Source organism: Vigna unguiculata, chromosome 11 (assembly GCF_004118075.2).
Source record: "Vigna unguiculata cultivar IT97K-499-35 chromosome 11, ASM411807v1, whole genome shotgun sequence".
NCBI classification, from domain to species: Eukaryota; Viridiplantae; Streptophyta; class Magnoliopsida; order Fabales; family Fabaceae; genus Vigna; species Vigna unguiculata.
In genome coordinates, this window is record NC_040289.1 from 32257997 (window position 1) to 32283788 (window position 25792).

The 25792-nt window shown below is 27.6% G+C and overlaps 1 protein-coding gene across 2 annotated transcripts; it reads right to left on the bottom strand.

Moving 5' to 3' along the window:
- Positions 1-223: 223 nt before the first annotated feature.
- LOC114169719 (protein RRP6-like 3) lies at positions 224-7652 on the bottom strand. 2 transcript variants are annotated; one of them, XM_028054986.1, is made up of 12 exons: positions 7344-7652; positions 6694-6935; positions 6493-6591; positions 5921-6004; positions 5677-5763; positions 4394-4514; positions 3842-4020; positions 3716-3754; positions 2556-3061; positions 2001-2475; positions 1097-1755; positions 224-550 (listed from the first exon to the last, which is right to left on the bottom strand). In XM_028054986.1, the coding sequence occupies exons 1-12, from the start codon at positions 7552-7554 to the stop codon at positions 478-480; spliced, it is 2775 nt and encodes a 924-aa protein (XP_027910787.1). In that variant the 5' UTR covers positions 7555-7652; the 3' UTR covers positions 224-477. The 2 variants fall into 2 exon arrangements, with proteins under 2 accessions (XP_027910787.1, XP_027910788.1); XM_028054987.1 differs by having other exon boundaries at positions 224-579.
- Between the last annotated feature and the right edge of the window lie 18140 nt (positions 7653-25792).

Below are 25792 nucleotides of genomic sequence, written 5' to 3' on the forward strand. Positions count from 1 at the left end.
GTATAGGTTTTCCTCATATATAAAGAAAATCGTTTGATAAGGAAAAAAAAAATTGAAAATTAACGTTACATTCAATCAACATACTTCCTACCCTAATTTTAAAGTTTGTAAAGCAGAAAATGGGATTATTTTTTCAAATAAAAAGGGGAACACCTTCTATTGCTTTAGCCGCTGATGGCTTGGAATGGCTACGATGGTTCTTTGCCTTAGAATTTGCTTCTGGTTTGGTAAACATGCCACAACGCTGTTGCTTTTGTAAACTCGTGTTCGAATAATTATAGCATGGGCAAAAATGTCCTTAGATGTCATTTGTGCTATTGTTACAATACAAAAAGGGCGAAACTCGGAATTATGAAATAGTAAAATCAACAACAAAATATGAAACTAGCGAGTCTATGTAGTTTCTATGCGAGGGGAAGCTGAGTATGGAACAGATTTTGACGGCATTGAAGTACAAAAACATTCAGGTTACTGTAATTAATCTGCAGTTGCTGAAGCTTCTCTCTTGTCAGGTTTGTACACACTGAACTCCCCGAAGTCCCTTCTTCCACTGGCAAAAATAGTGTCCAAAATCAAAGCCTCGAGGAAAGGAATGATAAACTCAGTTTCTATACACATCAGTATTACAAGTCTATTCTGCAAATAACTACCTAATAGACAGCAAAAATAACATATAAAGATTTTGGGATATTAACAAGATATATTGAGGACGATTTTAAGCATCATCAATTACCTTGGAAACTGAACGAAGTTCAAAGTAAATAAATAAATTAGATGGCTGGCCAAATAATGTGATGCCGAATTTTGAATATAAGTATATTCGCAATGTTATGATGTATGAAAACTAAAACTAGTCTCCTTTTCCGAATCGTGAATAATTAGTCCTTTTTGCTCCAACTAGAAAATGATTTGTTTATATTCTCAGTTTTTTTAGGACGAGAGTATTATTTATGTTCTTGTAACCCACAGATTCAACGGCAATAGCCTCAAAAGGTATATTGAATATATGAAATAAATGCTCATTGAGCATAAATTAACAGCATAAGGATAATAACTTGTGATTAGAAAGACAAAAGAACAGATAATGATAGCATACCTGTGTTTTACATCCCAACCACCAGGAAGAAAACGTGGTTTTACAGCGTCCACAAATACTTGTCTCCATCTCTGACAAAACTCTCGAATGCCATCTTCGCCATACTCCCTCAGTAAATGTTCTACAACTTGTTTCCCATGAGGTCCATGTCCCAAGAGAGAGAGTTTTGAATTATGTTCGGTATGCATAGATTTTTCATCATTGGGGGAACAAGACAAGTCATCAAGTCCATTTGTTTGTGTTCTGTTCAGACAGCTGTTATCAACATCTACAGCAGCAGAGTCACCGCCTTCATTGCAATCTGCAGTTGCAACTGTAATCGCATTTTCATTCAAAGTTGCAGAGTCAGGTCCGTTAACTGTAACATCAGAAGCTGAAGTGGAGTTTCTAAAATCATCTTTTCTTATTAAAAGCTCCGTATCTACTTCATTTGCATATGAGCCTTCATGGGTATCGGCTTTTAAGTCATCCACATCAGCTTTTAATTCGGCATCAAAATTCTGTTCTGGTACTGTGGCAGTACTCCCTGTAGAATATTTAAAAGAAAACCCTCTCTTCTTCTCAAATCGTCTTCTCTCATGAGGCGTCATGCCAACTTGCAAAGCTCTTTCTAGATCTTCGTCAGATATGTCCCTTCCTCCATAATATCTCTTTATAATCTGCATGTAAATTAACAAATAACTAACAATGATAATCACTACAGAAGTATAATGTAGAACCCATATTTTATAGGTATAATGCATCTAATCTATCTGCAAAGAATTCCTTAAACAGATCAATTTAACTTCGCTATCTCTAACAACGTTTAGTTGAAACTATTGAATAGAATTTCATCATGTGGGCAGCTTCAATAGTCAATAACTGTGTCAAAGCAACCAAAATAATAATACAAATACAAGCAAACCTCCGTCAGTTCTTCTCGACGATTGAGAGGCATTCTTGGTCCATGGCGTAAAAGAGCCATAGCAGCTGTTCGTAACTGTAATGGAGATACACCACTCTCTTCAATTTGTTTTTCAGTCTTTTGACCTGGATGAACTACCCTCCGAAGGTAGAGAGGAATCCCAAATTCAACAGCTATTTTTCTCTTGTACTTTTCTGCGGCAGCATGTGCGACCTCATGGCAATCCACACAAAGTAGGACAATATCATGAGAACGATGGCTTTTCAAATGCTCAGGGAAATGTATTCTGTAACATGATGGGATTATTCGATACCGTAAATAGTGATTTCCTTCACCACATCCAACACATATATTTTTCTTGCTCTGGATATAGAAGTCATTGTCTTCGTCCTCTGGGCGGCCTTTGGGTTCAAAAAGAAGCATTATAGCTGGGGGATCCTCATCAACAAGTTTTGCAAGATCCCGACTAAGATACCTGGAAATCTAAATATTAATCTAAGAGAAACCAACAGAAACTTTTAGTCTAAACTAGAAAAAAAAATGAAGTGCACAAACCATTTAAGCTTCTTCTCGTCACAATAACAAAGTAGCCTCCCATCATTAGCAAATATCCGGCAATTGTGATAAACAGGAGATTTACAAGAGAACTTTTGAACAAACAAATCTCGAGAAGCCTTCCGAGAATATTGTTTAGAATTTTTTGGGCCCAGTTGTTTATGGGCTAAATTAGGTCTTAGATTATTGTTTATCAACAAAGCATAATTGAATATAGAAAGCGGACAATTCCCATTTTGACCTATACACTTCTGAAGAATCACTGAATAAATATCATCATCATCATTAACCAACTTGTTTGCAAGCATATGATAGATATCAGTGAGGTGACTGCAAACAACAGGAGATGGGGAAATGATGAAAGAGTTCACACCCATTTCCATATTGATGTCAGCCTGGGCTATGATCTTGTGTATTTCAGAGTGACTAGCTGAAGGCTGACTTGCCAAAGCAACAATTGCCTGGTCTGAGAGTACATATTTTAAGCTCTCATCATGAATACGAGCCTGAAGTATGGACATGCCACAGAATAATCAACTCATGTTACTAACATACAATTTTCTGGCCCCAAATAGAATATTTTCAGCACTACATTAAAATTTGTACAGCAAGCTACACAGAATCTTCATTTATAAATTTATTTCATTTTAACTAAGCACATGCTTGGAAACCGTTTTTTCTGAGAAAATAATAGTTTTTTTCCCCCAAAAAATTAAAGTTAGCAAAAGAAGTGATTATTTCTCCAAAATAAGTTAAATCCATCACAGAATTAGTTTTGTAAATTTTTTCTTTGGATATATTATGGCAGAAATGAACTTAAATAGACTTGAAAAATTATCCCACCAATAAATAACTGAATATGTCAAGTATTTTCAACATACCAGAAACCAATTGTCAATGTATTCTTTAAGTCCATTATTAAAATAAGTTTTATTTTGCCAGACCACATAAAAAATGTTGCCATATTTTGAAAAAAAAATTACGATATCTCTCAAATGACTGGGAACACAGAATGAATTTATGCTCCATCTCATAATGTGCAAAGTAAAGCAGTATTTAAACTAAAGGAAGTTAAGAAAGACTGATAGTCACTGTAATATTTATAAAACTAATCTATAATGGTATCTAAATTTAAGGAGCCTTTATATATTATAACTCACCATCAGATCTCTCCATGCGCATAGTTGCCTCACAATATTCTAAAGCCATAATCAGAAGATCACATTAGAACAGTGTATCAATTTGACCACTCACAATACTTCAAATCTGAACTGGAAGCAGCAAACCTGGGTTTCATTTGATATAGACGTAGAACCATGACTGCTCACTTGACGCGAAAATAATGATAATGCAGAATATTCCCCAGGATATGCTTCAATCTCCTTTGTGAAAAGTTGTAAACATATCGTGTTTGAACGCCGACAAGCCTCAAGAACAAAATGGAATTTGTCACTGGAAGAGTTTTCTGACATAATAAATTCAGAATTTAGACCCAACAACATTAACATAGAGTCCTAAGAAATTGTTGAGATGAGAAGTGACAACTATCAAACTTATTTCTTCAGTTAATTCATCAATGTTATCTGGTCAAAATGACACGATGCTAAGGCCATAACATAATCATTTGTTGCAGATCTTGCACGTTTCAGGTATAAATTAATATGTTTTCCTTCAAACTCATATTTTTCAAGGTATGTGAAAAATGTAAAAGGAGGACAAGGGCTTGATGAGGTAGATTTTCAAAGTTTCTGGGTACTAAATAAAATGGTTAGCATTTATCAGAACTTTTCTCGTTTCTATCTTTTCTCACTTTCCTCACATAAGACAAGAATGAATACCGTTGTCCAGTTGTTTGAGTTCATTGATCAGACAATTCGCAATATACAACAGAAAGTGTGCATCCGTTCGGGCATAATGTACCATTTCTGCCGAGAGAGGGCGCTGTCTCCAATCTTCACGCTACAATTAAGCATATAACATAAATCAATTCTGAACACTAACTAAAAACATCCCAAACACAGAATAATAGCCTTGTATCTTTCTTTTAATATTTTAATACAAGAAATAAGAAAAGGTTTGCTAGATAGCTCAATCAGTAGTTAAGTACATTAGGTTAGTAGGATAAGATAGTTCAATGGGGCATGTCACCTATATATAAGAGGTGAGGTGGAAAAAGTGATCATCTTGTAATGTTTTGTGAGAGAATTGGGGCCTCTTGGCATTGAGAGGCACCAACACTCAGTTTTGCAGTGTCCTCATAATTGGGACTTATTAACCCCATTTCTAAATAAGAAACCATGTTCAATTCTTTGATATACCTCATTAAATATCCTGTTTCCTGCATCGTTAATAACCAATGTAACAAGATTATAAACGATTGCAGGCACAATATAATTCATTGTTCAGATGGCTACTAATTAAAAGTAGAAAAGGGAGCTATTTCAAATGTATGATTCAGAAATCTCTTCTAACTTGCTGGAGCAATCTAAATTTCAATTTACATGATGACAAGTAAAAAGTCAGGATAGATGCGTTACTACATCTGCCCTCATGATTGTGAAAATGAATTCACCACTAAAGTTTCGTGATACAATAAAACTATTGTACTTTTAGCGTGCATCTCTATATTTTTCTCTGTTTTTGTTCAATAAGGTCTAGTATAAATTCACCATTCAACCAATACTCAATTATTACTTTATTCCAACACATTTGTAACGGTTTGCCATTTCAGTACAATAAATGTTAGTCTTAATCTCAACTGCTAGGGGTCAAACTCCTTCTATTGTTTCACTTGTAATCCTGTGTACAAAAGAAATTTACAATTGATGTTTATCCAACAAACAAGTGAAAGAATAATTACAAAGAGTGTTATGAAATCTTTACAAAAGAGAAATAGTTCCCTGAATGGAAGAGAAATTCTCCCATTCTAGATAAGACTCAAAAAGTCTACCCTTCATTGCGAAAAGCTAATAAAATGGCATAACTTTATAATTTCTTTTATAATAATGCTCAAACTAATATGAGCAAATGAAAAGTTTAGGTATTGCATTTTACTAAGTATTAGTTATCCCGGCTAATTAATAAAGTCATTCAGTGAAGGATTAAGTACGATGTGTCAAACCTGTAATAATTTATTTGTTGTCACACCACAGTAAGTTTCAAGCAAATAAGCAAGTGATTTCTGTGGTTTTGACAGCAGCTCGCATGCCTACAGCACATGAACAACATACCGTATTTAAAATAAGAAGTTAACGCCAATCAATTGTAAAATGCAAACTTCTCCATTTCTGATATGCATGAGGAGATGATTATGTATGGTCCATGGTCCAGCAACATGATAATGGCAACATGTAAAGGCAGCTCACCTTTGAAGTATCAAAGAGGTTAACAACGTATATGTGGAAGTCCCTCTGTAGCCAGACTATATCATTGTCAGCCCCATGGAACACCTATCCACAAATTTTCAATTGAGAGGGAAAGAAACCGTAGTAAATTGACTTGGATGGAAAAAATACAGACAAAAAACTCAACTAAAATAATCTTTGATAGACAGTATGTTTTCAATGCAATGTCTACCTATCTATCTACGTACTTCTAGTTCCCAAATATCAAAATTGTACGATTTTAGTCTCCCAAAATTCCAATTGCGCAAATTAGGTCCACTAGGTATTGCAATGCAAATCAGCAATTTTGGTCCCTTTATATGTTCTACATTAGAGACTGAATAGGTTTTTCCGATGTAACACTAGATGATAACATGACAAATAAGAGACCAAAATCCCACATTACAATACCTGAAAGATCAAAAGTATAATTAAACCGGGAAAAATCTGTATTATTCCGATTATATTTTACATTTTAAAAACTAAGTAAACCCCCTCTTCCCAAAATTTATAAATCGTATTTAAACAATTTTAAAATATGATCAGTTGCATACTTTACATATTGAAGGATTGGCGAAAACATGGCGAAGAATGCCCATAAAATCATGCAGGGCAATTGTGTCAACCAAATAATCTTTCTCCAGTGTAGAAATCTGCTCCATGAGATAAAAAGACAAATACATCAACAAATTTATCAAACAGATTACTGAGATAAGCAATCAGAGACTAGTTGTTAAACAAATACTCAAAATTACCTGAACTAATGCTGTAAAGCCTTGAAAAGATCGTAAGCTATGTTGCTCTGTATCCACAGCAAAAAACCTCTCCTCGCTCAACACATCAACTAATTCCTTTAACTGCGTCTCGGTGTGAACCCAAACATATGAATCTTTCATTTCCAAGTCTACGATCTCAGTTCCAAATTCAATTTCAGACGGAGGAGTTTTCAACAATGCTGTAATCTCCGCCTCAAACGGATGCGAATGGGAAGCATCCTCTGCAAGAAAACAACTAAACTCAGTTTCATATTCACAACCTTCATACACAACTAAATGAAGAATCCAAACACAAATTAAAACAACGAATTTCTAGCTCTATGCATTCCGTATAAAAAAACAATCTTGATTATGAAATTGCGATGACTCGTCACTTCAGATTCAACATTCCTCAAACTCAATCCATTTCACAGCTCAAAATCTCCGGAAAATATCGCAAACTCCATTAAGCTCTTCAGTTTTTAAAACTCAAGCTAAAAATCGTACGAACAAAAACAGAAAAGTCTTCGAATGGTATATTTCCTATAGTTACTACTATAAGCATCACGATCGAGTGCTTGAACTTTCACGTGTTCCTTCCCTGAAATGCAACCAAACACCGAAAAGAGTGTGCAGAGTGTGAAATGTACCGTCGTTGCTGAGATGCTTGAACGGAGTGTAAGAATTGTCCGATAATACGCGTTTGAATGCACTCTGTGGTTTCTGTTCGGAATGCAAATAGCACGAACTAGAAGAGGAGTCGTGCTTCCTGCGCCTTCGCGCGGCCAAGAAAATGGATATGATGGCAGCTGCGACGGCTACCGTGGCCACGGTAAATGTCACGCGCATCCTGTTGCTCATTCTCTTCTTCGGGGAGATTCAGTTCGGGTTTTGTGCTGAGCACGGTGGAGGCGGCGACCGCTCATGCTGGCAGCAGCGGTGTTTGATTTAAGAAGAAGTATTTTTGTTGCATGTTCAGATGTTGAAATTTTTTGGATGATATAATTGGGCTTAGACGTAAAAGCCCAATTTGGATTATGTTTTTGTTAGGAATTTTTTTTTTCACCTTATATTTTCCTTACATCATTATGAAAACCTTCATTTTTTTTTTCTTTTAAATTCCAAGTTATATAATTTAGAATTATTTTTTTAAAATAAAATAAAAACTTTAGATATCAAAATCTAAAAGTTTACTTCCTTCTATAATTTTTAATTTTTTTTTATATTGTGTATTATGAAAGTTTTTCTAATACACAAAGTTAAAAATTTAATAGTGGTTTGTTCCTAAAAAAGGAGATTTATTTTTAGCTAGTGGTCACGTCCAGAGATAATTACTATTGGAACATATAGATTTATGTTCATTTCAATCGTTTGACTGCAAGCAAAAATTTGCAGACATGCACAAAATTCAATACACATAGGCAGGGATGACAGATAAACAATACAATCATTCATCATTAATATGTGGTGGAGTGATTTGTGTGTGAAAGGTGCATGCTGTGAATATTGGCAAGTGCATGTGATGAAATAATGGTAGTGAAATGGATTTCAAGTTAATTAAAATTATCCATTTAACCAATATCAGTGTTTTTTTATATTAATTGTGTCTTTTCATTTTCTTTAATTACAAAAATAATGGTTTATATTTTATTTTTAATCTATCCATTCTTTATTTTATATTACTTCTAATCTTGTAGATTTAAAGTTTAGGGTTATCCCTCTCCATCTTTAAAAAATATTTCAATTTACTCTCTATCTCTCCACTCCACATTCTTCCAAATTCATCTTGATCTTGATGTAAACAAAGATAAGTCCTGATTATGCAAGGATTAACAAAATTACCTATAAATACTTATGGATTTTAGCCCTGTCTTTTATGTTAAGGATTTCCAATATCCAAAACAAATTCAATATATTTGGGAAAGTTAATGTCATATGAAATAAAGGAGCAATATCAACAATATCAATTTTGTTAATATTTCTCCTTTATTTTTAAATAAAAGTTTGTCTACTTTAAATTAAGATCAAACTTTTATCCATTAACAGATGGAACTTCCATCGAAGTTAGATTTAGAGAGAAATTATGAGTATTACGTTTAGAGTTGACAAATAAACCCGCTTTCGTGGGTATTGTCTGAACCATTTCCCGTTTTGATGGGAAATCTCCGCATTGATTAGGTATGGGTATAAGTATGGGTATGGGAAATCCCCAACTTTTTCAATTGGGTATGGGAATGTACATATTCCCGCCGTAATACTTATCCCCGTCATATCTCCACCCTCATTTAAATTATTTAAATATTCACAATTAATTAAGTAATTATATATATATATATATATATATATATACTTTCTATTTTTTATTTATTCCAATTATTTGGTTTGTCATGAAACTCATTCGCATCTCCAATATATTTTTCATCTTATATGTATTATGTTAAAATGATGTATGTTAATTAAATTTTTTTTATGTCTCACATTTGAATATTTCTATTATTTTTTAATATTTTTATTTATTATCTATTTTCCTTTCACATGAGAACATTTAATACTACCAATTTAATTGTTTAATAGCATAAATCTTTCATTTAATATGTAATATTAAAAAAAATATTATGTACTTATTATTATTATTATTATTCATTTTTGTTTCATTTGAAGAACTATTTTGTTTCGCTAAAACAATTTTCATTATTTCTTAATCATTGAGTATATATGTTGATATTTGAAAAGTTTGTTTAGATCTGTAAGGTATTTTTCATCTTATCATACCCTTAATTATACATTTGTTTTTCTTTGTGCGATTTCTTTCACTAGTGTCTCAAATTGTTTCTAAAACACACATTTGTTAATTTTTTTAATATTTTTATTTGTTGTTTATTTTCATCATGTAAAATATTATTTCAATATATTTTATCTAATTTTTTTTATTTTTCTAACTCATTATCAATCATAATGTATTTTTTTCACTATAATTGTATAAATAACTTTTATTTACTACAATATAAAAATTTAATGTAATTGTCATGAATATTTTTTTATCACATCCAACATATATTGGAGTTCAAAAGATATAAAATCTATGTCAACAAATTTATTATTATGTTTATTATTTATTCTTTGCGTCATTTTGATAAAATGATGTATTATAACTTTTATTAGTTTATAAAAAAGATATTCATTACAATTTAAAAAATTGAAGTAAATAAACATTTAAAATATATTTTAATTTGAATATTTGTTTTCCTTTTATATTTTTTTAAATTGTATCAACTAGGTTTCATTAATGTTTGCAAATTTAATAAATGTTTTGGTTCTCATAAGATTTTATTTGGTATTCTAATCTAAAATGTAAACAATTATAATTTATTTAAAGTATTGGATATAGAAGAAACAATTATCCTCTTAATATTGAATATTTGATAATATTATATTTACTTTAGCATAATTTTTTATTATTTTATAAAAAATAATTAAAATTAATATTGAAGTAGTAAGAAAACAGGTACGGGTATGAGTATGAGATTATACTCGTTACCCGATAAAAATGGAAATTCAACAAAAGTTTGATACCATTAGATTTAGGTATAGGAATGAGAACGAATTTTTTCTACAAAAATAAATATGGGATAGCAAAACGTGTCCCGTCCTGTTCCATTGTCATCCCTAATTACGTTACTTTCGTATCAAAGCTAGTTCACTCAATAATACTATTTGTTACAAAAAGTTACGTGTTAGTTTGTAAATGAATTGCATAGGAGGTTAATAATTTAAAATAATTAGGTAAGTTAAATATAATTTTCTTATTAATTTTTTTTAATTAAACAACTTATTTGAAAAAAAAATCAAATACAAAATTACAAACATAATAAAAAATTATTTTATTTATCTTAGTTCTACGGTTAAGGTCAAAGAAGGGGTAGTTTATGAATAATAATATAAATTTATACTCTAATATTTCATAAAATGTTTTGTTTTTCTTTTTATCAAAATAATTTCCTTTCAAAATTATCTATCTAGACATATTTTAAAAATAGTATGGGAGTAGGTGGATTTGTGTTTAAAGGACAAAATTTCAAATAATAAAATCGTATCCTAAAGATGAAGTTCATACTTTTATACAAAAGTTATTTACTTTTATTTTAACTATAATATTTCCCATTATGTATATTTTTATTTGTAGCATACATTTTTTTTTTAATTTATTCTTTATTACTTCTATATCTTTTGAAGTTTGTAGTTTATATTTCTTAAAATTTATGTGAATATATTTTTTAATTTTATACTGTTTGTTAATAATATAGCTAATGATTTTTAAATTTTTTTATCTTTTCTTAAATTTTTATACAATTATATATTATTTATATATTCTTAATTTTTATATGTTTATTATTAATTTAATTAATGAACTAAAAATAATGTTTTTGGTTTCTTATATAAAATATTTTTCATTTTGAATTGTTTAGATAATTTTATTATTAAAAATTATTTATTTAAATACATAAATATATATATATATATATATATATTATTTTATTTTATTTATCAAATTATTAAGAAAATTTTATTATATAATTTTAATAATATATAAAATTATTTATCAAATTATTAAAAAATCTTAAATTAAACTTTATATTTTTAAATTATATAATAATAATTTTTTATTTAATTTTATTAAGAAATTAACACTAAAAATACATATACTTATTTGTTTAAAAAATTGTAAATATTTAAAAACAAAATTATTTAACAATTTAAAAATAATTAATATTTTCACGTTTCTGTTATTTGAACATAACTATTTATTTCGATAATGTTTTTAAAATCTGCCTAAATAAATAATTTTAGGAAAAAATTATTGGTAAAAAAACCACATCTTTCGTATCGATAGAATTGGACTAAACATGAATGGATTTATAATTGTTGGTTTAAAAAGTTTTCACGCATTTTAAATTATCATGCATTTTAAATTGTGGACATGAAATCTGTGTTTTTTTTAAATAATCGTATGTTTTCATTTTTCTCAGACTAAACTATTATAAAAAGTTAAATTTTATTTTTAAATTGAATTATAATTATTTGGTTCTTATGTCTTATATGGTAAAACATTCTTTGTAATAAAGACATGAGAAAATTATCCTATAACTCATTATAGAATCTCCTTTGTCACGTATAAATCATTTTACAGCTCGTTGAAAAATATATTTTACATGCGATGGTGGAATTTGAAAAAAAAAATTAAGGTGTCAAATTATATTATATTTGTTACATATAATTTTTTTTAATTTTTTTTAGTTAGAAAAAAAAACTCTTTATTTTTTCTTTTCATTTTTTCTAAAACACGCACATATAATAGTAGATTTCAAACAAATATGACTATTATTTGCTATTATATTATGCTATTATATCATGATACCAAACCATAAATGCCATTTTAGATAAGTTTTTCGTACCTCATCAATTTGATTTGGTAGATATTGTCAGATGTGAGGAAGTTTTTTCCCGGACGTTCTAACTAATTTTTAAATTCATTATATATAACTCTAAAAACTTTAAATATTTGTTTTTCATTATCTTGAATTCTGGTTCTTACGAAATTTTTTATGAAAAGTTTAGTTAATATATATGCATTTTTTTTTCATTTTATCACAAACCTTCTTTTTTAAAAAAAAATCAATTTTTTTACTCTTTATCATAATCTTTCTAATATAAACTTATCACCTCTCACCTATTTAGAGAAAGATAAAATTTATATTCACAATTATCGCAATGCAAAACATAACAAAATTCATACCACTTTAATTAAATAAGCAATACTAACTTAAAAAAAATGACCATAGACAGCAGAAAACACAAAATCTCTAAATTTCATGATTAAGGGTTATAATAATTTGAGAAAAAGTATGATTAGGGTTCATACCAATCTTATAAAAGAATCTCTAAAATTACAATTAGGGTTTATACTAATTTGAGATAAACTTAATTTGGGACAAACATCCTAAAGAAATCATAAACCTAATATATATAAATCATAATAAGATATTAAACTTTTTGATCGGTGAGAGATCATGTGAATGTATACTTTAATATCAATATATGTGTTCTCCAAGCTCTGCTTTCCAATCTATCTTTTTTTGTATTTATTTTCTTCATACACTTTCATGATAATTTATATGATGAAAAAATTCTATAGCAAAAAAAAAAGCCAAATGTCTTTTATAAATCAATGTCTCCATTAATTTTTTTATTTTATCTTTCATTATAATTTCCATAATATAAACTTAATATAAATAATATATAAATATAATTTTTAAAAATATAAATATATATAATAATAATAAACTCCAAAAACAAAATTGGCTCTCCTCATTACATAGTTCCGCCATTATTTATATGATTCTCATAAAATGTAAGATTAAATACTTTGTTACTTAATTTACATATTTTGTATACTAAGTTAAAATTGAAAACATAATACTTTAACATTTTTAAGATTCCGAACTTATTAATAAGAGATATAAAAACTTTATTTTTCTTTTACTCCCGTTGTAATTCCATTAAAAGTATGTGTGGAAATGATTGTTTAGATAATGTTAGGCTGAAATATGAGTGCCAAGGTGATGAAAGCAACAAGAATGGTGGATTGGATTTGGTGATGTCCGTGTGTGAACCCCAGTGGGAGAAAAAGTGTTTTTCTGGGATGAACTAAAGATGGAGTTGTTAGATATATAGTGATGTTTGGATATGGAGGAATCATGGCTCTTTTTGGACTGAAAAAAAATAAAATTGTAGAAGATTGGTCAATGAAGAAGAACTTTTACTGTGTGCTTGTCGGCACATGGCTGCTGCTGCAAGATGAGACGTAAAGGAAAGTTAAAGCATTGATTGAACAGTGAAAAATAGCAAGAACCAGACACATCTCATGGTGAAGGTGAAGTCACCGTTTGACCTAATGCATAAAAGAATGATGTCAAAGAGGAATATCAAACTTTAGAATAATATTTGTTGTTTATTTATTTTCTATACTAGTGCAATTGTTTAGTAATAGACCCTGAGTTCATATATAATTTTTTTTTTAAGGGAATACAAAATATTATTACTGACATGTATGACTGTGTTAGAGAAGTTCGAAATGGAATGAGTTGAATTAAAAGGTGGAAAGTGAACTAGTTATATTTAATGGTTGAATATGAAAACTCTTTTCACCTAATCAAGCAGTAAAGCACATTATATTTATAAATTAATTATATTTTAAATCTACCATAATTTCTTTTTAATTGAGTTTCTTTATTGATTTTGTTGTATAGTAAGTATTTAATGTTTTTTTTTATATTTTTTCTATTTAGTTATATTAATGTAATATAAAGTAATTTGAATTTCCAAAATATTATACATCTTGTAATATTTAATATTTTACTTTAAATCTTTATTAATTTTTTTAAATTGAAAATTTATCAAATAACTAATTAATTTTTTATTTGATATATTCAATTTGCATGGTTAATTTGAACTAAATTAATCATACTATAATGTTTTTAAAAAATTTTAATTATTAATTTGATCCTTATATTTTATAAGTTTATGACTTATGGATGTTTTTATTTATTTTAATTTAATTGAGTTCTATTTTTTAAAAATATACAGTTAATGTGATTTTCTTCGTTTAAAAGCTAACATAATTTGGAAGATGTCAAATGTTAGAAGATGTGTTATCTTTTATTTTTAGTCCCGTGTCTTCTTCTGTTTCATTCTTTTTTTGTTATTTTTTTCTTTCCTACCAATTTTTTAATCATCACACTATAACAATATTTAAGTATAATAGTTTGATAAATATAATAATTATCGAATTATAAATTATTGTACTATTTAGAAACATATAAAAATATGTTATTTAAATTCTATAAAATACTATTTCATCTAGTGAATTAGATATATGTTTAAATTCCCTCATGCAAAGGTCTAATTACTCAACAAATTTTTAGTCGCTCAGCGAACAAAATAATTGAATTTTCACTAAATTGAATTTTATTCAAAAAAAGAAAAATGTCCAGCGACTTTGTGCAAAAATTAGCCATGTAAAAATGCATAGATTGTGTTAAATTAGTTCAACAACGCTTTAGTTCATTTTTTCATACACATAATTGAATCATTACTATCCAGAACCTTAACTATTACAAACATAACTATCACACACACACACAACACACATATAAATATGTCATAAAATACTAATACCAACACTTTAAACAAATATGTCATAAAATACTCATACCAACACTTTAAACATACCATTGGACTCTTTGTTCCAAAAAAATTGCATGCAAAACCTTTACCCTAAGCATGCAACCCTTCTAATAAAACTAATTAAAAAAAATAAAGAAAAAAATTATTAAAAACAACATCTAATTGAAAATAAAGTGTTCTACTTTCAATCAAGATTTTTAATGTGGACTCAAATTTATAAAAAGATAAACAACTATTTTAAAACATATAGAAAGAAAATAGAAGAAAAATGTTTTAAAAATAATGATTTTGAAAGATGAAATTTACATAGTTAACTTTTTTTTTAATTTATAAAATTTTAAAGTTAAATAATAAATTATTCATATTTCATCTCTTTTGTTTGAATCATTTCTAATAAGATAAGTTAGTTCAGTCCTTAATTTTAAAATTAAATATATTATCATATTAATTTAATAGTATTTTTTTAAAAAATAAAGAAAAGATTTAAGACAATCAATTTTCAAATAAAATTTTTAAAATTAGAACAAAGTCATATTTCAATACTTCTTTCTCTATCAAATTTTTATTTTATCAATATTTACAAAAAAGTTATAAAACCTATTTTAATATATATGGTAAATATTAATTAAGTCTGCCTTTTAATTTTAAGAGTTTGATTTAATCTTAATTGATACGTAATCTTATGAAATTTTAAGAATTTTATTATAATTTTTAATCAAGTCTTTATTTGTTTATAGTTGTTTACTGTAAACAAAAGCAAACGTCATTTATATTTGTTTCCATTAATTTGAAGTGATTTGCAAATTTGAGAAAACGGGAGAGGGTAGATTTAGACTCGTGGAATATATGAAGATAGACAGGGAGAAAGACAAACCATATATGAAATTACTATCCTACCCTTGTTTTTAATTATATAGCATGCAGCATGTCGGTGACTTTGAGAAAGAAGGAGCCTAATAATATTATAATATATAATAATATACAAATAGATACTCAATTTCTATGTTCTTATTGTTTTTTTAATTTTATCTTTAATTAATTTTAAATATCGATTATTTTATAAATAATTTATCTGTTATATTAACTTTTTTTATGTTTATTAATTATTTAAAAAACTTTTTTATATATTATATTTTTTAATTTTATATTTAACAACTCTTTTAAAAATTAATTATATAATCTTTTATTAATTCTAACTCAAACTTTTATAAAAATTAAAATATATAAATATAAAATCGCGAACTCAGTTGTGTTTTTGCTAGTATTGATAATATTAATACTAATAACTATCTACAATTTCTACCAATTTCATTTTACTTATAACTAATCATCCACAATTTATTCAACTTATTCTCTATCGATATATTTTATTTAAACTAATTTATCTACTTTTTTATTTAAAATGATAACTCTCATTAAGATTTAACATACTTTATATTATTTATATTTTATTTTAAATTACTTTTATGATTAATAATAAAATAATAATCATCCAATTTTATCAATTAAAACATTTTTTATTTATCAAATTCATCACATCATTTATTTATTTTCATAAACTTTCATCTCATTTTCCTTTATTTCTCGTAATTTTTTTCTTAATCTAAATAACTTCATTTCACTTTTTATTTTTCCTCTCAACTACATTTTCAAAGCCTAATTGTTAGATTAGGTTTAGTTGCCCATTTAAAGTATAAAGATGCAAATCATGTGTTTATCAAGTTTCTTTACAGGAAATTTGAAATAGTGGTGGAATAAATAACAATAATATACTTAAGTAAAAAAGTAATATTTAATTATTAAGTAGTTTTAAAGTTAATGAATACTAACAAAATTCTTTTAATAGAGAAAGATTAATTAAATTTAACTTCCGTTAACTTTTAGATCTAAAAATGGAAGTTGTAACAACTTTAATATTTTAAATATTTTCCATGGACTCAATAAAATTTTTATACTAATACTAAAAATACTCTTTTATAAAAAATAATTACTAAATCAATTTTCATCTGGTATTCTAGTATTAAATAAAATATATTTTTAAATGGATTCACTGCGAACAAAAGAAAATGTAACTCTTTCCTTTAGAAAAAATGGCATGTTGGAAGAGGCGTAGTTTCTGACTGAAAATTACTCAGTACTTTCATGGCAGTGATAGATAATGACATTGCTTTTTACTTACTTCATTTTCTCATCTAAATTTCACAAAGCAAATGTCCTTATTGCCCCACACTTTAGGAACATGCAGAATCTTAACTACGACTCTGGGCCTTTGAATCAAATTCAGTGTCCCCTCCCCCAAGTGACCTCATCCTCTACTAGTTATTTTGATATATGTATTAATTTTTTTTAATATATATTTAAAATTATTGAAAAATTTAGATTGTAAAAAAAATGTATCTTTTTAAATAAAAAATTAAAATTTAATTAATAATTTTGTCTTTATATTTAATATTCTCGTTCAATTGTTTTTTAAAATTTATTTTCATTCAACGGAAAGACTAAAGTGACATTTTCTTATGGTTTTTTCTTTTATTTTCCTACCTCTACATCCGCCATCAATTTTTCCTCTTTTTTTTTATCTATATCAAGCACCATTTTTTCCTTTTTCTCTTTCTCCCTCTCATAGGATTTCTATGATTCATGGGTTGTTTAAACTTGGGTTGAAGTTGATATGTTTCTTGACTGGTTGGTTATTAACTACTTAAAATTTGAGTTTATGGGAGATGCGCATAAGGTGTTCAAGGAGATTTTTGGTAGTACAAAGAAGGATAAAGCGAGATGGAATGTGGTGGTGGACGCGGGGAGAAAGGTAAAGGAAAAAAAGCAAAAAAAAATGGAGGACTTGAGAGATAAAAGTTAATCGAGATTCTAACTTGTTATACATTTAATGGCGTTAATGTTTTTTTGACGAAAAAGTTGTATTTTTTAAAAATAGAAACTTAGAATTGTAAAACCCATTGCTTGTTTTAGTTCTAAATCGAGTTTTAAAATGCTAGATTGGTGTTTGTGTTGTATGGTAATGAACTCTGTGTTATTTGGTTTGGATTTTTTGCTTTTCATGCGTGAGTAGGTGGGGATCTGATGTTCTCGTCAAGGCAAAAAACTTATAGCTTAAGCGATAATAGCAGAAAACTCAATTTTGTTTTTGCTCAAGTTGTCACTTAAGTGAACAATCTTGCCTAAGCGAGAAAGTATAACTTAAGCAAGGACTCGCAAATGTTCACTATGCCTTCTATTTGAGTTCTCACTCAGGAAAAAAGATTCTAGCTTGAAAAAGAGAACCCTATCATTTGAGCGAGACTTTCTAGCCTAAGCGAGAATGTGACAAATTTGTTTTCATCCTCTAATTGAATTTGTGGTTGGTTGAATTACTTTTAAAAGCATGAAGTATGTTACTATGCATGTATTATGGGATATTTTGAATTGTATTTGATGTGTATAGCCTAGGATGATAATTATTTTGAGGTAACATGTGGAGTATGTGAGGATTTCATAGAGAAATTCCTTTGGTGATGTAAGTTGTGTATATAATGTCTTATGGATTCAAGTAAGGTTATATCCTAACACTCTAATGGACCAGTCAGACTCACATAGAGTATACTGGTTCAAGTGATAAGAGTAGTAGAAGGTGTTGGTCTCTAGTAGGATAATGACCTTAGATGATCATAGACTAACCTTGTCTGTGATAGGGTGAAACCCATTGGCAATAACTCTACAGAGTAGTAGAGGTCACCACAAGTGCAAGTTTTCAGTGAATCTGATTTCATTACATTTATCCGGATAATCGAGTTATGTTTATGGTGTTGTTCTGCGCCCATTATCCTTATGATTATCTAGTATATTTTGGATTATTGTAATGGTTGATTCTAATATACTTCCCATCTTTTGCTCTATTATAACATATCATGTGATGTTTTATTTATTAGAAATTGTCTATTAAATGAGATGTCACAGAAATAAACATGAAAAAAAAAATAGATATAAAAAATAAATATGGGAACTAAATTATTAATTAAGTCAAAATATATTTTTAATTTTTAAATTTGACGTGAAATTAAAATTTGATCTTGTCCCAAACTTTGATACAATATATTTTTCAAATTTTAAAAATAAATAAATATAGTTCTTATAATCCAAATGAGTTAAATTTTGTTTACGTGTCAAACATCATTTCAAATTTTTATTTAAGTTGTTTACTCGTTTAACATATTTCAACCCAAATATCGATTTAGAAAATCATTTAACATGTAAAAAATTAACATTATTAAATTAAAAAAACTATATTCATTTATTTCCAAAATTTTGATACTTAAAATATCTTAGAGTTTGAAAAAATAACAAATTTTAAATTTACATCAAATTTAAGTAATTCAAACATATTCAACTCACCAAAAATTAATCCTAACCAACGAAACATTAAAATAGATTAAAGGAACTGTGGCCACTCTCACGAGTGGCATTTCAAATACGCCATTTCACATAATAAAAAACCCCAATTATATAAGGAACTGTGGGTCACACTGACCTTCACATGTCCTTCACATGTCCATGATAACAAGAAAGTTACAAATGGTCTCATTTAATACCCAAAGATTGATGTCTGCCCTTGTTTGTTTATACGAACATATATCAAGAAAATCACATTGTCAATTAAAAAAACTTAAATTTATCGATTTTTTTTTCTTTGAACTTGTGAGTAAGACAATTCTGTTTTGGGAGATCAATCATTGGCGGAAGAGGGGGGTAAGAAACAATTGCCATGTAAGTATTCAATATTGGTGGGTTGGTTTATTTTAGTTGAACCACTCATAAAAGCAAAAGAACTATCCAGATGACTATAACCTTTTGGGGTGTTTGGACCATGAATTTGAACATGGTAAAGCAGCGGAATTTAGGTTTCTTTGTCTTTAGAATGATCAACAAAATCTTTAAAAAGTTTGGTGGTAAGTATTTTTTGTGGGTCCTAGAGAGCCTCTTGAGCACACTTTCAAATTTGTTTATGGCACTTCTTTACGAAAATTGAATCAGGGCTAATTCAGTCTCACGCCACCAAGATGCAAAATCCAAAAAGTGAATTTGATTAGAAGAGTAGGGGACAATCATGCTCTTATCATAAACCTTCTTTGCCAAAAATATTGTCATTATTACCATACAGTGGAATGGTAGCCCCAAAGTTTCAAAATGCCAACTTTCTTTGCTCCTTCACCTTTCATTTATGATATATTTTAGATTATTAATGGTACTGTTTTTATCGTTTTTTCGATATGATTTTGTCTTTTAAAAGATGTTTCAATGAATTGAAAAAAAAAATATTTAAACTGTTTTTGACATCGATTCTTAAACATGTTTTTATTGTATTTTTCATTTTGATTTTGTCTTTAAAAGGTGTTTTAATAAATTGGAAAAAGAATAAATATTTAAATTGTCTTTGACATCGATTTTTAAACAGGGTGAGACCGTTGGATATAGTGTTTTTATCAGATTTTCCGTCACAATTTTATCTTTAAAAAATATTTGAAAGAATTGAAAAAAATAAAGAAGTATTTAAACCGATTTTGACATTGACTTTTAAGTAAAATGAGATTGTTGGACATGATGTTTTTTATCGTGTCCTCCATCAAGGTATTTTGAAAAATTGGAGAAAGAAAAAAATATTTAAACCATCTTTTAATATCTACTCTTAAACCATTGTGAGACCGTTGAACAGGGTAAAAACAACAATCATATATTTTCATATTAGTTTATAAACTATTTGAAAATAAAAGGAATCATTTTTTATATTAATTAGAAAGAGTAAAAAAAAAAATCATGTGTGAGAAAGCATGTAGTGCAAGTCACCAAAGTATAGTTGTTCTAAGAGTCTGTTGCAATGGCAGCTTTGTGTTGCTTGAAGAAAGAACGAAAAAGGAGTACCAACAGTGGTCTAAAAGTGACACTAGAATCCTATTACAAGCAACTATTGTTTACCATTTCCACAATACATGGCTACCTTTGATTTCATCTTTTTTAGTCTTCAACCTCACTGCTTCATTTAATAACACTTTTTTTATATGAAAATAATTTAAATATAAAATTATGAGATTAAATAAGTAAATAAATAATATATAAAAGAAATTACAAACTCGTTACATTAAAGTTTGGATTGAAATTGACTTCAAATATTTTATATCGGATCTCTTTTATATGTCTACATACTAGAAAAATTCAACCCTATATCTATTTAAATCTTCATGTTCACACATTCGTTCACTAACCTTAAGTACATAAATTAAAAAAAAAAAAGTTTGATACAAACAAATTATATAAAATTTTTAAGAAAGTATCTATATTACGTAAAAATATAAAAATTTACATGTTACGTTGATTACAAGAATAATCATATGTCAAGTAATTCATCGTCTGCAAAAAGAAATTCTTTAATTTAAATTATGCAAAGTTTATTATTTAATTTTTTATATTAATTAAGTTAGTTATTTAAAAATTTTAAGAAATAATCATGTTATTTTTATTTTGAACGTTTCAATTATAGTTTTGATTGAAATATTTAGAAGTTTGTAATGATCTTGAATATGAATATGATATGGTCTCTTTAGACAAGGCAATTTAAGAGGGTGGTGATTCATTTATTTGGAAAATTTTCATATGGATTGGACGGGCCCGACGACCTAGACGGATCTGACCGACCTGACAACCCGATCGGTCCAATGAACCAGACGAGCCCAACCGGCCCGACAACCTAGACGGGTCCAATTGGCCCGACGACCTAGATGTGCCCGATCGACCCAACGATCTAGCTGATTTGGATCAATCGAACAACACAAACTGGTCGAACAGATCAATGATACAAATGGCCCAAGGACCCAGATGGGTCAAGTGGGCTTAATGACCTAGTGGGGCTTTTTTTTTTTTTTTAAAAGACTTAAATACATTTTTCATCCTCATTTTGGTAGTGTTTGTTGCGAATAGTCATCATTTTGACAGAATGTTTAAAATGATCATCATTTTTACCGAATGTTTAAAATGATCCTCATTTTCGCAATTTGTGTTTTATTTAGTCATTTTTTGTGACGCCTTTTAAATCAGTAACAAAGCACTGTACAAGTGACATTGTTTGTATTACGTTGCATTGGAGTGTTTAGAAACTATGCAAAATATCACAACAATCCAAGCACAAACAAACCCCAAAATAGAATTACGAAAACCCTAACCCACGAGCAAACACAACCTAGAAGCCTGTACAGTACACGTAACATACCAGTGCCACTTGTACAGTGCTCAATTATTGATTTAAACGACATCACATAAAAGAACCAAATAAAACACGAATTGCAAAAATGAGGATCATTTTAAACATTTGGTAAAAATGAGAACTATTTAAACATTCGATCCAAATGAGGACCATCCACAACAAACACTACGAAAATAAGGACGAAAAAGGCATTTAAGCCTTTTTTAAACGACTTCTGCAATTTCACATGTGACCTTTTAAAAGTAAATTTTAAAGAAAATATGGTTTTGTAACATTTATTATTCTATTTAATGAAAAGAATAACAAAGGGGATACCATAAGTTCGGAAGTTTCTTTTTTCTTTTGTAATATGCATATATATATATGAAGGTGAAGAATGAAAATATAAATTAATTACAATTTTTAATATACATATTTTTTGTTTGTCTGTGTACTTGAACATGAATTTTAATATATATTTTTATTTATAATTTTTTCATTTGAATTCTAAGACTCTTGATATTTTTTGATCTTAGTACACCATTGATAGACACATAACATGTGAAAGTAGAAGAAAACCTAGCTGGAATGCGTGAACACACGTGCCTGTAAGTGCTGTCATGTTTCATACCATTTCATAATTTTCGTGTGTCGGTGTACTTAACACTAGGATTAACAAAACTGTACAGTATCTTGATGAGAAAAAAAATATTGTAATGGTGAAAAAATAATGTAAATATAATTAGAAAATTTTTTCTTAAATATAATTGTAATTTACTGATTAAAATATAAATGCAAAAATAAATTATTTAAAACGACTTCTAACATAATGCAGTTATTTAACTTATTTTTGTAATTAAATTTTTTGAAATATATATATATTTTCTCGTGGACTGGTTGAAGGATGGATACGGTTATATAATCATTTTAATCCGGACCACAAAATATGAATCTAATACTATTCTTTTTATAGATGAAACACAGGGTTATTTTATCGTAAAATTAAAGGAATACATTTTCCAAACTTGGGAACAGTCTTATTTTAATTTCGTTGACCATTGATATTTTGACACGTGTAACCATTCCTCAGAAACAATACTACATGGAAAGAATATATGAGCCAAGCAATGCACTGTGGCCTAATATAGTCATTGCCCTACCCCCCAACTTTTTCTATTATTTTCTAATTAGGAAAAATCAATACACTGTAGTGTAAATAATGAGTTTAATAATGACTAAATTTTTAAATAATTAGAAAATTATTTAAAATTCAAGAAAGTGATTGTATATAACTATTTGTAATGGATAATTTTATATAATAAATTTTATATGGTAACTATATTCTTTTCTACAAAATAGAAAGTATTTTTTATTCAACAATATTACTAATTCTACCATTAGACATATAATAACTAAATGAGTTAAATTATATACATTATAATGACCTTAATATTTTTACTTTAGAACATAAACAAGCATTTATATAACTACACATGTATTTAATATTTACATACTTAAACAATCATAATTACTCATATATATATATATATATATATATATATATATATATATATATATATAATTTCACAATTGAATTATCCCACAATTTCAATTTCAGCTAATAAATTACACATCATAATATAATTCTTTATATATTCACCTAGTTCTTGGTGAATCATCACCACACAATTAAATATAGATTTTCGCTCCTTTTTTTAGTCTGGATCTTTTATTGGGTTCTTTTTTACTAATTTTTTCTGAACATTAAAAATATATATTGTGTTAATATTTTTTTAATATATTTTAAAACGTTTTTAACTGTAATCGATGTATTATAGAGATATGATAAAAAAGTAACATTAAAAAATTCAGCAGACAATAAACTTTTTTTTGACATTATGTATACAAACAAAGATATCACTTCTTTCAATGTTAAAGATAAAACACCACATTATTAAAAGAAGAATATATTTGATCATCAAATATTATATTTTATTTTACTCTAAAAAATTAAATGCATTTCACTAGAAGAAAAATATATTAATTAAAAGTAAGAGGAGAGTGTCATAAATATATAATGTTATCTTTTCTATATTCTTGCATAAGATTGTGATGTAATAACTTAGTAGGTTCTCCTTACTCCTTTGTAAATTTTTTATTAGCTAATTAAACTTTGGTGAAGTAATATTTTGGATTGAAAATTCAAAACTGCTATAGTAAAAGTATAAATAAAAAAGAGGAAATTGTAAATTTATAGCTATCTAAAAGGAACCTTTCTAACTGTGTCACTGTCCATCTTTTCTTCTTTGTTCTTTATTCTTTGAGCACATCGCAAAGAAGCTTTGTACCTAAAATTCTCAAAACAACATTATTGAATATATCATTGTCAAGGATAATAAAGCCGATTTATGCTATTTACCCAAAAAGAAAAAAACAAACAAAATAAAAAGAACAACAAACTTTTAAGTTGTTTGTTTGATTGTGTGAAAATTCACCATCGTTGGTTTCTACGTCAACGTTACATGTGAAACGTAATTTAACATTTTTCAAATTGAATTTTTATATATATTTTTTTAAATAACACAGCACTAGTATAAATAGTTAATTAATTAACTATATGCGGATGCAGGAAAATCTTTAGAGCATACGATATGATTCTCTATCATAGAGATAAGATTATGAAAATTATTTTAAATATTTGAAAATTTTATGACTTCTTTTTTCCTTTCTTTTTTAAGTTGATGTACTAACAGATGTTTTAATGAAATTCTCACTTGACAATAAAAAAATAATAATTACAAAAAACTTCTATTCAAACTATCCACTAAAATAAGTACCTTAAAGGTTAATTAATTTTAAGAAATTGTTTGATAACCATATTTTTTGGAATATAAAACATATTATGCTATGATGGTAGCAGCTCCATTACCAATTACGGTTTTCGATAGGGTTTTTGTTGATTAATTACATTGTGAAGTTAAATAATTTCTTTTTAAACTAAGGGGATAATATATTTAAAAAAAAATGAAGAGAGTGAAATTTAAACCATATTTAATTTTACAAAATTAATTTAATAAATGAGATCTACATCACTTATCATCACGTTTGGTGTTAAATAATTTAAACATGAGATTAAGAGAACTCAATATATAAATTTGATTAAGATAAATCAAATAAACTACACCAAATAACTTAGTTAAAATATATTTTGAATTATTATAATATCTAAATAAATTCATATTAGGCATCACTATCAATTCTGATATTTCAACTAGGTTAACACCTTAAAATACATTAATCATTTATCATCACATAAAAAATTATTAAAAAAAGAAATAAAAGAATACAAAGCATTGGGAACCATATCAAACCCATGATAAAAATTACACCTCATAAAACATAATGAAATATAGACAAATTATACCTATTATGAAAAAAATATAAATAAATACATGATGGTAAAACATTAAACCACTTATACTATTCTCTATAAATCAAAGCTAAATTAGCTAACTAATCGACACAGTGATTTTCTTCACAAAAAACATGAGAAACTTTAAATTAAATATATGTTTACAAAAATGCAAGTATTGACGTCATCTCCTTTGACTCAAAGATATCACTTGC